The sequence below is a fragment of the Corythoichthys intestinalis genome, chromosome 5 (genome assembly GCF_030265065.1).
Source record: "Corythoichthys intestinalis isolate RoL2023-P3 chromosome 5, ASM3026506v1, whole genome shotgun sequence".
Taxonomy (NCBI): Eukaryota; Metazoa; Chordata; class Actinopteri; order Syngnathiformes; family Syngnathidae; genus Corythoichthys; species Corythoichthys intestinalis.
The window spans coordinates 47,828,864-47,841,705 of record NC_080399.1 but is presented as its reverse complement, the minus strand read 5'-3'; the positions used below and the strand labels follow the sequence as shown (position 1 = coordinate 47,841,705).

At 38.1% G+C, this 12,842-nt stretch overlaps 1 protein-coding gene across 5 annotated transcripts in view; it reads right to left on the bottom strand.

Annotated features, from left to right (window-relative positions):
* Positions 1-438: 438 nt before the first annotated feature.
* LOC130915796 (leucine-rich repeat-containing protein 4C-like) overlaps positions 439-12,842 on the bottom strand; it is a 185,019-nt gene continuing 172,615 nt past the window's right edge. For all 5 annotated transcript variants that reach the window (XM_057835883.1, XM_057835882.1, XM_057835881.1 and 2 more), the window contains one exon: positions 439-10,044. In XM_057835883.1, the coding sequence (XP_057691866.1) occupies positions 8,051-9,994 (1,944 nt within the window). In that variant the 5' untranslated portion in view covers positions 9,995-10,044 and the 3' untranslated portion in view covers positions 439-8,050. The remainder of the gene's footprint in view (positions 10,045-12,842) is intronic.

Here is a 12,842-nt window from a genome sequence, read left to right as displayed (position 1 = left end):
CAGCAGCAGAATGTGACAATAATTTCATGAAAGTTGCACTGTTTGGACTTTGAGAGGTTTAAAAAAGTTTATTCAGTTCATTCAGAGTTTATTATTATGAATGTATTTTTACTTTCTTACTGTTGGGCTAGTATTATACATGTTTTATTAATTTCACAAATTTAGCACTATTTTGGCCTTTGAGAGCGGAAGGTTTATTCAACTATTGTCTACTAGGGTTTAGTGTACTTTTTCCTATTTTGCAAAGGTAAGCAACAGCCTGACAAAGCCTTGATAGCAATGATTTCACATCCAATTATGTAGCTCTTTGGAAAAAAAAAAAAAAACTTAAGGAAAAAAAAAAAATAATAATATATATATATATATATATATAATCGGGGTGGTATCGGTATAGTATCGGTATCGGCCGATACTGCACAGCCAGGTATCGGTATCGGGGCCAAAAAATGGTATCGGTGCAACACGGTATTTACGCCGTCTTCTCTACTATAATGAGGACCAACACGGTACGACAGTATAACCCAGAAACGTCAACGGTGCGACAACGTGGCCGCCGCGAGAACGCGGGCGTTAAAGTCAATCAGCCAATGCACACCAGTGGGGCCGTGTGTTAGACATGTCCCAGAAGCGGCTCAACATGGCGCACACGAAAAAATACGGCAGAGTTTATTACGGTATTTGACGCGAGACGCGACCCTCCTGCGTCAATACTACTACCGGTAGCTAGGATCGGGCAGACCAGAAGTCACTCGTGTAAAAATACGGGGATCCGGTCGATTTTCAAACTAATATGCAATCGTAACCAACTTTTTGAGTCCATCAGATCTCTTGAGTGGTAGATCGGGGCACAGTTGACTTGTCTTTGTTGATTTACTGCTGTCTTCTCTGCTATAATAATAACCAACACGGCCCCGTGTTCATTACAAATCCCTCCTACCACAACAAAACAAGTAGGAACTAATATTCATATAGGAACTAACGTTATACAACATAAAATATACAATATAAATGAATACTACATCACATTTGTAAAATATAAACACATAATAAATTAAATAATAGCCCATTTAAATAAAATAAATTGAAATGACCTAAAACACCTGTAATTAAATAATAAGAATAATACACAGATCCTGCTTAAACAATCAAATTTATTAATTTCTGTGTGGCGCTTTAACTTGAGAAAATCCACCAATAAAGCTTTTGAAAACCGTTCATAAGAAAAAAAAAAGATTCATTGAGGCATTTCATTTGTAAAATACATGTTAAAATCTTTGTCATTGGGATTGCTTTTCTCTTTAGCACAGGACTTCTTTTTTCTTCCTTCTTTCAGAAAGAAAGCTGACCAATACGCGGGGTCTGAAAGGCAAATTGTTGTTAAATTATCTTTAAATACCCGCTACTTTTTGAGCAGAATTCTAGCTTTGTATAGGCTAATGTTCCTATTGTTGAAAGCACAAAAGTGTGTAATAAACAACTAGCACATTTATATTTTGATTTTGTTTTCTTACTGTACCAAAAATGGACCGAAACGTGACCTCAAAACCGAGGTACGTACCGAACCGAGATTTTTGTGTACTGTTACACCCCTAATAATTGACAATACTAGCATTAAATCGTCACGATGTCTAACTCCATATAATGTTGCTATTTTTCAGTGACATCATTCATTCTTGCATTTTCCAACAATGCCCACCCTTAAGAATGCGCTTGAGGCTATGCTAGATTAAGGTAGTTAGACTCATTTTGGTTCACTTGCCACATTTATGGCAAGAGGGAACTCTCCCAAGGGATAAATAAAGTTTATTGAATTGAATTGAATTAGGACAAATTTATTTTTGGCCAATTAAGTTAACTCCCTGGCTGCCATTCCACGTCCAATCCATTTTGACTGGGAACATGTTCATTCCCCCTCTCCTAGTCAAAATGGATTTGATGTCGAGCGCTGTCAATGACACTGGAAGATGAGCATTCACAGCCAATCCTTCCGGTATAAGTGAACTGGACGTCTATTGTTGTCAATGACAGGAAATGAGTTCGTTTTGCGTCACTTCCATGTAATTTTGAGATACTTACAGATCACTTCCTGTGAATTTTGGATAATTTCTTGTTGATTTTAGGTTATTTACAGGTTGCTTCCTGTTGCTTTGGTCTCATTTCCTCCTAGTTTTGTAGTGTTTTTGGGTCACTTTGTCGTTAACTCATTCGCCGCTACTGACGGTGATAGACATCCAATTCATTTTGACTGGAAGGGGGCTAATGAACAAATGTAACTGCGGATATGAAAGTGAGCCAAGTGAAATATTGCACACTCTCTATCACACAAATCTACAGTTTACCGCACCAATGCCAAAATAAATGCAGGTGATTTTGTATGCACAGTATGATCTACAACGTGCCTGTCAAGGAGAACAATCCGACTGGCCGGATTGGGCACTTTGCCAGGCCGCTTCAAGCCTGTGTGCCGTACATGTGACACCCCTGTCTTAGATGACTATGTGCAGAAGTCGGAGTACATCCTGAACTGATTGCCAGCAATAATGGACAAACAACGTTTCACACAAACAGTCCAGATGACCTGGAGAAAACCTTTGCCGGCACAGGAGGACCATGCAAACTCTATGCAGGAAGACAGGCATCCAGGATTGAATTCTTGATCGCACAATTGTGGGGCTTCGTGCTAACCAGTTATCTAGTGTGCCACAGGAGGAACATCATACAAAGTAATAATTGTCACAGATATCACAATTATATTATTGTGGGAATGATTTGATAAAGCAATCCCAGACATTTTTAGGAATGATTATGCATATTCTTTCCAAAATACAAATGATCAAAACCTGATCTAAAACATCCCTTCACGTGACGGAACCTCGTACTGGTCAAAGTTTAGGTGCTTTATGAAATTAGGGTGCATTATGTATGACAAATACACAAAAAGGTTGATTGAATTACAAAACGGAATTCAGACATGTACAAAATAACAACAAGAGTTTAATTTAACCATATGTTGTGAATGTACTACAAACTCTGGTCTCTATAATCAATCTCCATATCTTCTTAAAGGTCGTGTAATAATTCTTACATGAAAATCAATCTCAGTCTTTTACTGCACATTGCTCTTTTAGACGGCTGGTTGGTACAAGTAAAAACAAAACTAAAAAACAAACAGCAACAACAAAGAAGACACTTGTTATTGACCCTTTTAAATAATGCAGTCTCAAAAAGTTACTTTTGTATAAATCTACAACTACAACTGCATCTCGTCTTTTTAAAAAAAAATGTTTTGAGAGAAGAAAATTTCTAATATCTTACATACATCAGGGAGCTTGACTAAAATGCATGAAAATAACCATTTACTGTAAATTTCCATCCAACAAATTGCCAAACAGGATGGAAAAAAATACAAAACAAGAGCATTAAAAGACCACTGGAGTAAAATGAGTTGAACTGGAAAAATAAAAACATAAAATCGAAAAGATAGAAGTGTGACTTCAATATTTTTGGCCAGAGAAAACCTGATACATATCAATACACAAAAAGTCTGTGGATCTTATATCAATTAAATTAGTCTTTCATAAAAGAAATATGTTTTATGTGCAACACTCTCAAATATATGACTGTTTCCTTTAAATTTACTAAACATTACCAGCTTATATTAATACCCTATACACTATCAATACAAACAGTGGGCATGCTCGGTAGACTCATTAGCTTTTGCACCCCAAACTGTTCATAATATTTATTAATGCTTCATAAACCTGAAGGGAGAAAGAAAATGAGCTATCCTTTGGATTGAACTTATATTGTCACATCACCTCGGTTATACTGCTTGTTTGTGAATTGTTTGCTAAAAAGAAATGGTAAATGAGGTCTGAAACAGGATCCCTTCAATAATCTTAAAAAAAAGTGTCATGTCTTAATGTCAGAGAATTTTAGATGATCATTTCAGATTTTATGTGGTTATCATTATGACGTAATGGCAAAATGACAATCTTCTAATAGAAAGTACACAATATATTACTTGTTGAAAATATTTTTGTAATTTCCTACAACCTAACGTAAGGTGTAAAGTTTTTTTAAAATTGTTTTTGTTTTTTTCCCTAACAACCTAGGTTAAATGCTCAGTTGTGCTCAGTTTTTCCATGTACAAAAAAAAAACAATATTTTTTTTATCTCTATCTATTGTAAATGACTTGAATAATGTGATTTCGATTAAAGTAAATGGAAATAAAACGGGGAAAAATTAAATGTCAATGTATCGGAGGGGGAATCTGTTTCAAGTAAACTGAAAAAAACAAACAAACACACACAAAAAAAAAATCAAGCATTCTGGCTTGTTCACGGCATTGATCAATCAGCCAGTGATTTATCTATGATGTGTGCACATACGTTGAGCAGGATAAGTTCTGTGTGATTGCTTTGTTTTGACTGTGGTGGTTTAGTGAAGTAAAACCTCTATCGTTAAAACCCTCCAGTACTTTCTAGTGTACTCAAATGCAGTATGGGCCATTTCAAATCGAAAGTAAATGTTGCACAGACCATGAGACATGGACTTTGTATTGCTAAAATTACCACAAAAAGGGGGTAAAATGGAGTAAAGGTAAAATTAGGGTATTTTTTTGCTAAAATTTGAGGGGTGGGGATCAAGCTTGACTGAAATTTGTGGAGTGGTGCAGGCAATTATACACAAAGTTGAATACACAGTACCACAAGCTATCAGCTTTACTGATTGAGAAATACTGATGTTATGGGGCTTAGCAGTGTTTTTCATGTTGGGCTTTTTGGAATGCTTCCTGAAAATTCATACTTGGAGAGCTTTGCCCATGGCCATATAAGTTAAAAAGTAAACTGAGCTGTGGGAGTAAGGCAGGTATAACGTTAACATCTGGTTGATGCCTACGTCCCTACATTTAGTGACAAAATGGGTGGGGTGTGTGCAGTATTTGGAGCTGCTAGGCACTGTCCATGTGCAAATGTGACACATGGATTACAGATAATGTGCTGAGACAGCTGTATAAAGGGTTTAAGAATACCAGTTTAGCTGAGAGCATGCAGTCCCACAGCCCTAAAGATGAGATAAGGGGTACATGCTTTAAAAAGTTAGCTTAGGACGCTTGGAAACATGGATTTCAGTATGGAAAAGAATGAAATGTTGGTTATTTTCAGTCCACTTCTTTGTCAGTATTCTTCCATTATGAGATCTTAATAGGCTTTTTGAACTTGATAAATTGAGAAACAATTTGGGAAGAATGCTAATGATACACATTGCATTAGTAAAAAGTGATGAGGAAAAATTACCGTATTTTTCAGACTATAAGCCACTACCTTTTCTCTCCGCTTGTAGGGCTTACTTTGCGGCTTTTATAAAAAGTGGCTTAATAATGGATTTTTTGGGACAAACAAGTGTCATATTTTCGCTTTCTTTTCATTTAACACCACTGCCCGGCACATCATAGTGATGTTGCCACTTGGGTGACTTCAAAATCTCTAACGACTGGGGCGAGTGTTCCACATTAACAACACTCTTGAATTCCCCATAACAAAGTTGCTATGCTAGCATTAGCCATTGCGATATACTAGCCATTAGCCCAGACTGTATCATGTATCAGATACATTGGTACCTCGACATACGATCGCTTTGACTTGCCATTTGTTTTCTACATCCGACGACATGCTCAAAATATGATGACATGGCAACACTGCAGACTAATGCACGGCGGCTTTTCTTGTGTGAGAAATCAACACAGGTTCAGAAAAGGTTGGTACAGATGGTAAAACAAGGAAAAGGTTGATGCTTACCTTCCAAATGAAGATGCAAATTGTAAAAAAAATGATGAGCGTGGGGTGGGCATCAGTGAAATGGCTCAATAAAAACTCCACGGTCCTCCTTCGACGATCGTTAGCCAGTCTTTATAAGTTAGCTGACAATTCTTATTGTGCTAACATCTCCGAAGAAATCGCCAGCTTCGCCACATTTTTATCATTTGTTTCACAACTTATTCAACACAAAACGCCTACTGTGTGTGGCAATTGACAGTGCTCTCAAGAAAACATTGAAAGTGAAACTCTTGAGCTCACCGCTCTCTGTCTCTGGAACGTCAGCCCCGCGGTGCATTCAGGTACAGTAAAAAATGGCCGCCACATTAGAACCCGATTCGTTACATTAATACAGGTATTATTATTATTATTATTTTCATTGTATTATTCGATATTTATTTATAATGTATTTGTTTTTGGTATGTGTAATTGCCATTTGTAATAGTACCAGCAGTATTTATTAAGGATATAATGTAGGTTTTTGGGCTGTGGAACGGATTGATGGAATTTTAACGTATTCCTATGGGAAAATCCTGCTCGACATACGACCATTTTGACTTACAAAGAAGGTCCTGGAACGGATTAACTTCGTATGTAGAGGTGCCACTGTATTAGATTATTACTGTATATGCAAATATAGTGACCTAGTTTTTAAAGTTAGTATTTTTTTTTAAGGTTTTGGACTGCCGCAGAGAACACAAGTGTGACTTGTGGTGTCTGACTCCCTCAAGTGACAAGCCGCTGCATATGAATGAGGGTGATGCAACACAGCGATCAGTCAGATATTTCTGGGTAACATATCTTTACATAAATCTCATATTAAGACATGAACACCTGTGGCTTCTACACAGGCGCGGCGTAATATTGTGAGATATGAGTGGTACAGTTTATAGTTAGGTGCACTCCATGGTCTAGAAATTACGGTAAATGTTTGTCATCATCACTACATGTAATGCTTCATCATCAATTTGTCATCCTAGACATTTTTTTTAAGGTACAGGGTGACCCAAAAAAAAGTTTACACTCAGTTGACTGCTTGTTTAAAAGCCATTGAAACATATCTAAATAGGTTGTCATGCTTAAGTGATTCATTAAGGTCACTCAATGCAGCTGGTAATCTCTCGTCTCTACAATTCCTGTGCTTCTGCTGAAAATGAAGAAAACTTTAGCTGTACCTGAATTGCTGCGTGCTGGTCTGACACCTACTGAGATTGCAGCAAATCTGAGAATATCCAGATGTGCAGTCTACAAAGTTAAAAAGAAGCTGAAAGATACTGGAACAGCCTCACGAAAACCTGGGTCTGGAAGTGCCGATCTGTGCGGACCAAAAAGTTGATTGAGAAGGTGATATGTGGCTACCCCAGAGTCCAGATCTCAATCACCTGGATTATAGCATATGGGCAACTGTGGAGGACAGTGCCTGTAAGAAGCCACAAACTTCTGTGGCAGCCTTGGAGAGGTCCATTGTTAGATCTTGGGAAAAGATGACAGCATCCTACATAAAGAAGACCTGTCAAGCGTTCTGCAGGCGCCTGGAGGCTGTTGTGACACTTAAGGGAGGACACATTGAAAAATAGAGTGTACTGTACATGTTCTTTACAATAATGTATAATTTGTGAATACATTCTAATTCTAAACTGAATAAACATGGCATTTAAGTTGTATTATGGCAGTGTAAACTTTTTTTTTTTGGGTCACCCTGTAATGTGTGACATGTTGCTAATTGAAGACAGTATAATCAAATATCATTTCTGAGAATTCTGCTGAACACTTTGCAATAGAAGGTAACTCAATATTTATTTCATCCAGTTCTCGGATGGTCACAACACATTCACCACTTACTCCACCACTGGAGAAAAATGTCATGTGCTCTATATTGATTGGGAAAACAAGTTTACAGTTTACCAAATATAAACAATTTTCTTATGTCATTTCCTTTTGACCTACTGCCACCAAATATAGTCTAAAAAGCAGTCAACCAATACCAGGAGAAAAAGGGGGGTGGGTGGATTAATTGTTGGGGGTAAACAGGGGGGGATATTTCTCCATTGATTTGACAACAATAGTCTTTGTTCTAAAATAAATAACTTTTAAAGACAATTTTTGGAACAGACAAATCCTTAGTTACCAATGTCCTTAAATGAAGTCACCAATCTCTGATATGCCAAACACACTGTGGTTCATTCATGTTTGAGTCTTGCTCTAACGCCATTCTCTACGAAAAGAAAGCTTAGATTTGGGTCTCTTGTACATTGTCTTTTGAATTTGCCCGGATTAACAAAGGTTCATGCGCTGAGCTGTGTATGGAGTTGATAGTTGAGGCATGGTTGTATGCCGATTTATATGTGTTATAATGATTAAGGTGCTCATGTTCAAGAGGAGGCAAAGTCAGGTGACCCTCCATGCCTGGTCCTCCTGTTACGCAGTCCTCATCCACGTTAATGATCTCAATGGTGCGTGTGGGCGCATGGTGGTTCTGCTGGTGGTGTTGTTTCCGCATCTTGTAAAAGATGATCAACATGACAGCTGCCATGAGTGTGATTGCAACGAAACATCCAATTATAATCTTGGTTGTCTTCATGACCTCATCCAAGCCATTTAAAGAGCCTTCCCCACCAAATTCAGTGACAGGGATTGTGTAAGCCTTCTCCGTGGCTCGAGTAGAGAGAGGGGTCTGCACTGTGGTGGTAGTTGTGGAAATAGGTGATGCAGACTTCCATGTATGAGCTGAGGGAGTGGAGCCTACCTTTTGTTGCACAATTGTGGTAAAGCCTTCATTATGTGGTGTTTCTATCGTCTCTACAGTTACTGTGGTGAAATAGCTGAAGCTGCTGTTCTCAGTTGAAGACACGTTCAGTGTTGCAGACGCTGTTGTGTTACCTGCTGAATTACTGACCATACATGTATATGTACCTGTGTCTTGCAATGTAACATTGGTAAAGTTTAGAGTGCCATCATTTAGCACTGAGATTCTGATCTTGTAAGCACCATGTGTCATGATGGAACCATTGGGTGTAATCCAGCTCACAGAAGTCAAAGAGCTGGCTCGACATTTCAGCTCTGCAGCGCTCCCCTCTGTCACATTTAAGTCAGCTGGGGGCTCCACAATAACGGGAGCATAACAGTGAAAGTAGTTTTGGTCAAGTTCTCCAATGTAGCGTCCTTTGTGGTGAATTGGGGTGCTGCAACGGGCGCAGCAGCTGGTATTTGCTGGTACCATCTCCTTAAGCCACCAACTCAGCCAGAGAATGTCACAGTTACAATTCCAAGGGTTGTGGTGCAGGTGCACCCTCTCAAGATGATGCAAAGGTGTGAATAGATCATGGGGCAAGAGAGTCAGGTTGTTGTGCGCTAAATTAAGCTCCACTAGTGACTGGAGATCATCAAATGAGTTTCTCTCAATAGTCTGGATCTGAGCATGCATCATCCATAGCTTCTGAAGATGAATGAGCCCCTTAAATGAGCCAGGCCGGACAACAGACAGCTGGTTTCCTGACATCTCCAGTTCATCCAGCTTCACAAGGGGAATAAGGTTGGGAATTTCCTTCAAATTGCACATTCCCAGATTTAAGTAGCGAAGATTGCTCAGCCCTTCGAAGGCTCCCTCGGATATGTAGGATAGCCTTTTAAGCTCCCCAAGGTCCAGTCTTCGTAATGAGGGCACCCTGTTGAAAGCATAGGAGGGAATGCTCTCTATGGGATTATTCCTCAACCATAACTCCTTTAGTTTGGAGAGGTATTCAAATGCCCCATTTGGGATTGTGGTGAGGCGGTTATCAAAAAGCTCCAGGGTATTGAGGCTTGCAAGTCCATTGAAGGCCCCAAGCTCAATTTTGCGTATGTGGTTTTTACTCAGCTGCAGGATCTCCAAATGTCTTAGGTGCTTGAAGCTGTCCACTTTAATGACCTGGATGAGATTTTCTTGGAGATTTAGGTAGCGTGTGTTAGTAGAAATACCATCAGGGACCTCTCGTAAGCCCCTCCGTGTGCAGATGACTTTGCTGAACTGATTACTACAGGAGCAGACGGATGGGCATGTTTGAGCACGCACCAGACCCGCAACTACCAGAAGCTGTAAGGCCAGGAGTAGCACAAACAGAGGGTTGGACAAGGCCCGGTTCCACCTAGGACCTCGCATCATCTGCTGCTGAGAGGAGGTCATTTTGTTTAACATTCATAATTCATTGACTGGTCTTCCACTTGCAGAAGAGAGGATGGGGGCAACTGGAATGAAATAAAACACAATAAAACACTTTTTAGATGACATACAGGTCAAATGCATTTTTGAACACTTAGTTTCAGTACAAATAAACAGCAATTATTGTAGATCTGGTGTTTTAGTGTCATTTCATTTCTCACAATGACAGTGACTCTCTTATGGAGTATATCTGATTGTGATGGAAACAGAGCAGCAAACACTAGGGAAGCACTGAACATTTTGCACAATTTGCCAAATTTAAGTTTGCTTTTTCAGGGACATATTGGAATACTCCAATCAATCGACTAACATACCGACCGATCAGTCGATCAATCAATCAATCAATCAATCAATCAAACCAAACATAACATTCCAAAGTACTTTTCATGCATTAAAAAATGCATAACAAAATGCTTTACATAATAGAAAAGAAGCAAGAGGAAGACACATGCCCTATATGTGAAGATATTATACATATACTGTACATATCAAGTTTTTTTTTACACACATAATACATATCTTAAAATTACAGTATAAAATAAAGTTAAATGAAGAAGCTGATTTTTCCATCAAAAATTTTAAATTACATTATTAATGCTGTAAAACCTTTATGATTGGAGATTAAAATCAACAGAAATCAAAAAGATAAAAAAGACAAATTTGCTTTGAGATGTCAGTAGAAAGCTGTTTGGAAGAACTTGGACTTATAAATTCAAAACCTAAAAAACAAGAACATGAACTAAATTTGTAGTTAAACAATTAGACCTAACAAAAAAAAAAAATCAATAGTTGTGGGGTGTTTTTTTTAAACTTGAGACTGCACTACAACCTCTCATTGTCAGACAATTGGGCCAGCTTGAGCAATAACGGTACACCAGAACGCTCGCTTGTTGGCTGGCGTGGCGTCTGGCAGACATTTAACTTTAAACTCTCCCCAGTCACCTCCACGTACAAAAAGGCCGTGTTGGCCTACAGGCAAACAGGGAGTGGGACATCCACACCGTTTAGCTTAGCAAGCATTCTAGCCGACTGGAGCGGTGCTGGTATGCTAGCTCTTCCGGTGTGGTGTCTAGTGAAAAGGAGCTAAAAAAAAATTCTGCGTAGAAAAAATCCACACTTGAATCAGATTCGGTGAAAAATGCTTCTTCCACCATGGTGCTCAGTGCTAAATATTTCCCCTAGTGACGTCATTACTAAAATAGAGGTGCTGGAGCGCTATAATGACAGGAGGAGCTAAACGGCAGATTTAAAGATACATTTTTTTGTCATCCGCGCTATGCTCAATCGTTGTATGTAGTTGAATGGTCTCAATATAATATTTCAATTCTATAATAATAATAATGTTATTTAAGATTTAATTTTCCATGTCATATGGCGGAAAACACTCAGGTGACTTGAAGTTCCGCTCTGAAAACCCCAATTTGGCCAAATTTCAAAATTGTTCAATATCCATGTGTGATACATCTTTGGAAAGCTTAAAATCTCAATTTTCTGGGGGAAGAAAATTTTTGAACAGGAGGGCATTTTTGAAAAAAATAAAATAAAAAAGTTTTTTAAACAGCAAAACCCTATCTGGAGGTGAGAGCACGCGAGAGCGGAATTACAGACGCCATGACTTTAACGAGATATTATCGCGTACTTACCTTGTTTCCAAAAAAACTCCATGTAGCATGTATCACTGAGTGTCAAGACACAGGGCTCCGTGAATGGCCACAGCTGCAAGTTTTGGCGATTTTATGGGTGATAATATAACAAGGGTCGAGATGGAGAAATTGCAGACATCAAGGAGTGCTTCAGATGTTCCTTTTCATATATTTACCCTTTAAAACTTTTTTTTTTTCAATTTTTTTTGTTTGGATCGATTATTTATCCTCTTAAATATTGGGGGAAATGCAAAAGTAACAAAAAAAATACAATTAAGCGATAGTTATGAGGTAGATGTCCGTGACTTATTTACAGATGCCAAATTTTTTACTGTGACGTAATTTGTTTAAAAGTTTAAAATATGCGAGTGATTTTTTTTAAGTTGTTTTATTTTTAAACGAAATATTAGACATCAATTAATGATTCTAAGCTAAAAATGACAAAGTTTTGAATAATAAATTAATTACCTTCGTTTTATGGCTGGGTTGAAACAAAAGGGGTTGCGCGACGTCTGTAAACGGGGGTTTCCAGGGTGAAACAGACAAATTAAAAATAGTTTGGGGGCTTGAAGCGCCATGAATCTGCTATTGCAGCATATATGGTGGTGCAAATAAGTATTAAGTCAACCACCAATTGTGCAATTTCTCCTACTTGAAAAGATTAGAGAGGCCTGTAATTGTCAACAATTGTAAACCTCAACCATGAGAGACAGAATGTGGAAAAAAAACAAAAAACAAACTGAAAATCACATTGTTTGATTTTGATTGGCCTCCCTTGTTGCCAACAAAGAATACATAACAAAGTATTGAGATGAACTTTTGGTATTGACCAAATACTTATTTTCCACCATGATTTGCAAATAAATTCTTTAAAAATCAAATCAAGTCTCTCATTGTTGAGGTTTATCCATGTTGACAATTACAGGCCTCTCTAATATTTTCAAGTGGGATAACTTGCACAATTAGTGGTTGACTAAATACTTATTTGCCCCACTGTAGACATATTATTCTATCATACACAACAGTTGCTTTGGTTTAAAATACAGCAGTTTCTTTTAAAGAGGAGTGCAAGAGAAGAAACTGCTTTTTCAGTCCTGTCTGTGTTTTCCGCCATATACATTTTAATAAACTGACATGAAGCGCATTGAGATAATCAAAGGGATTTCATTGGATTCTCATTT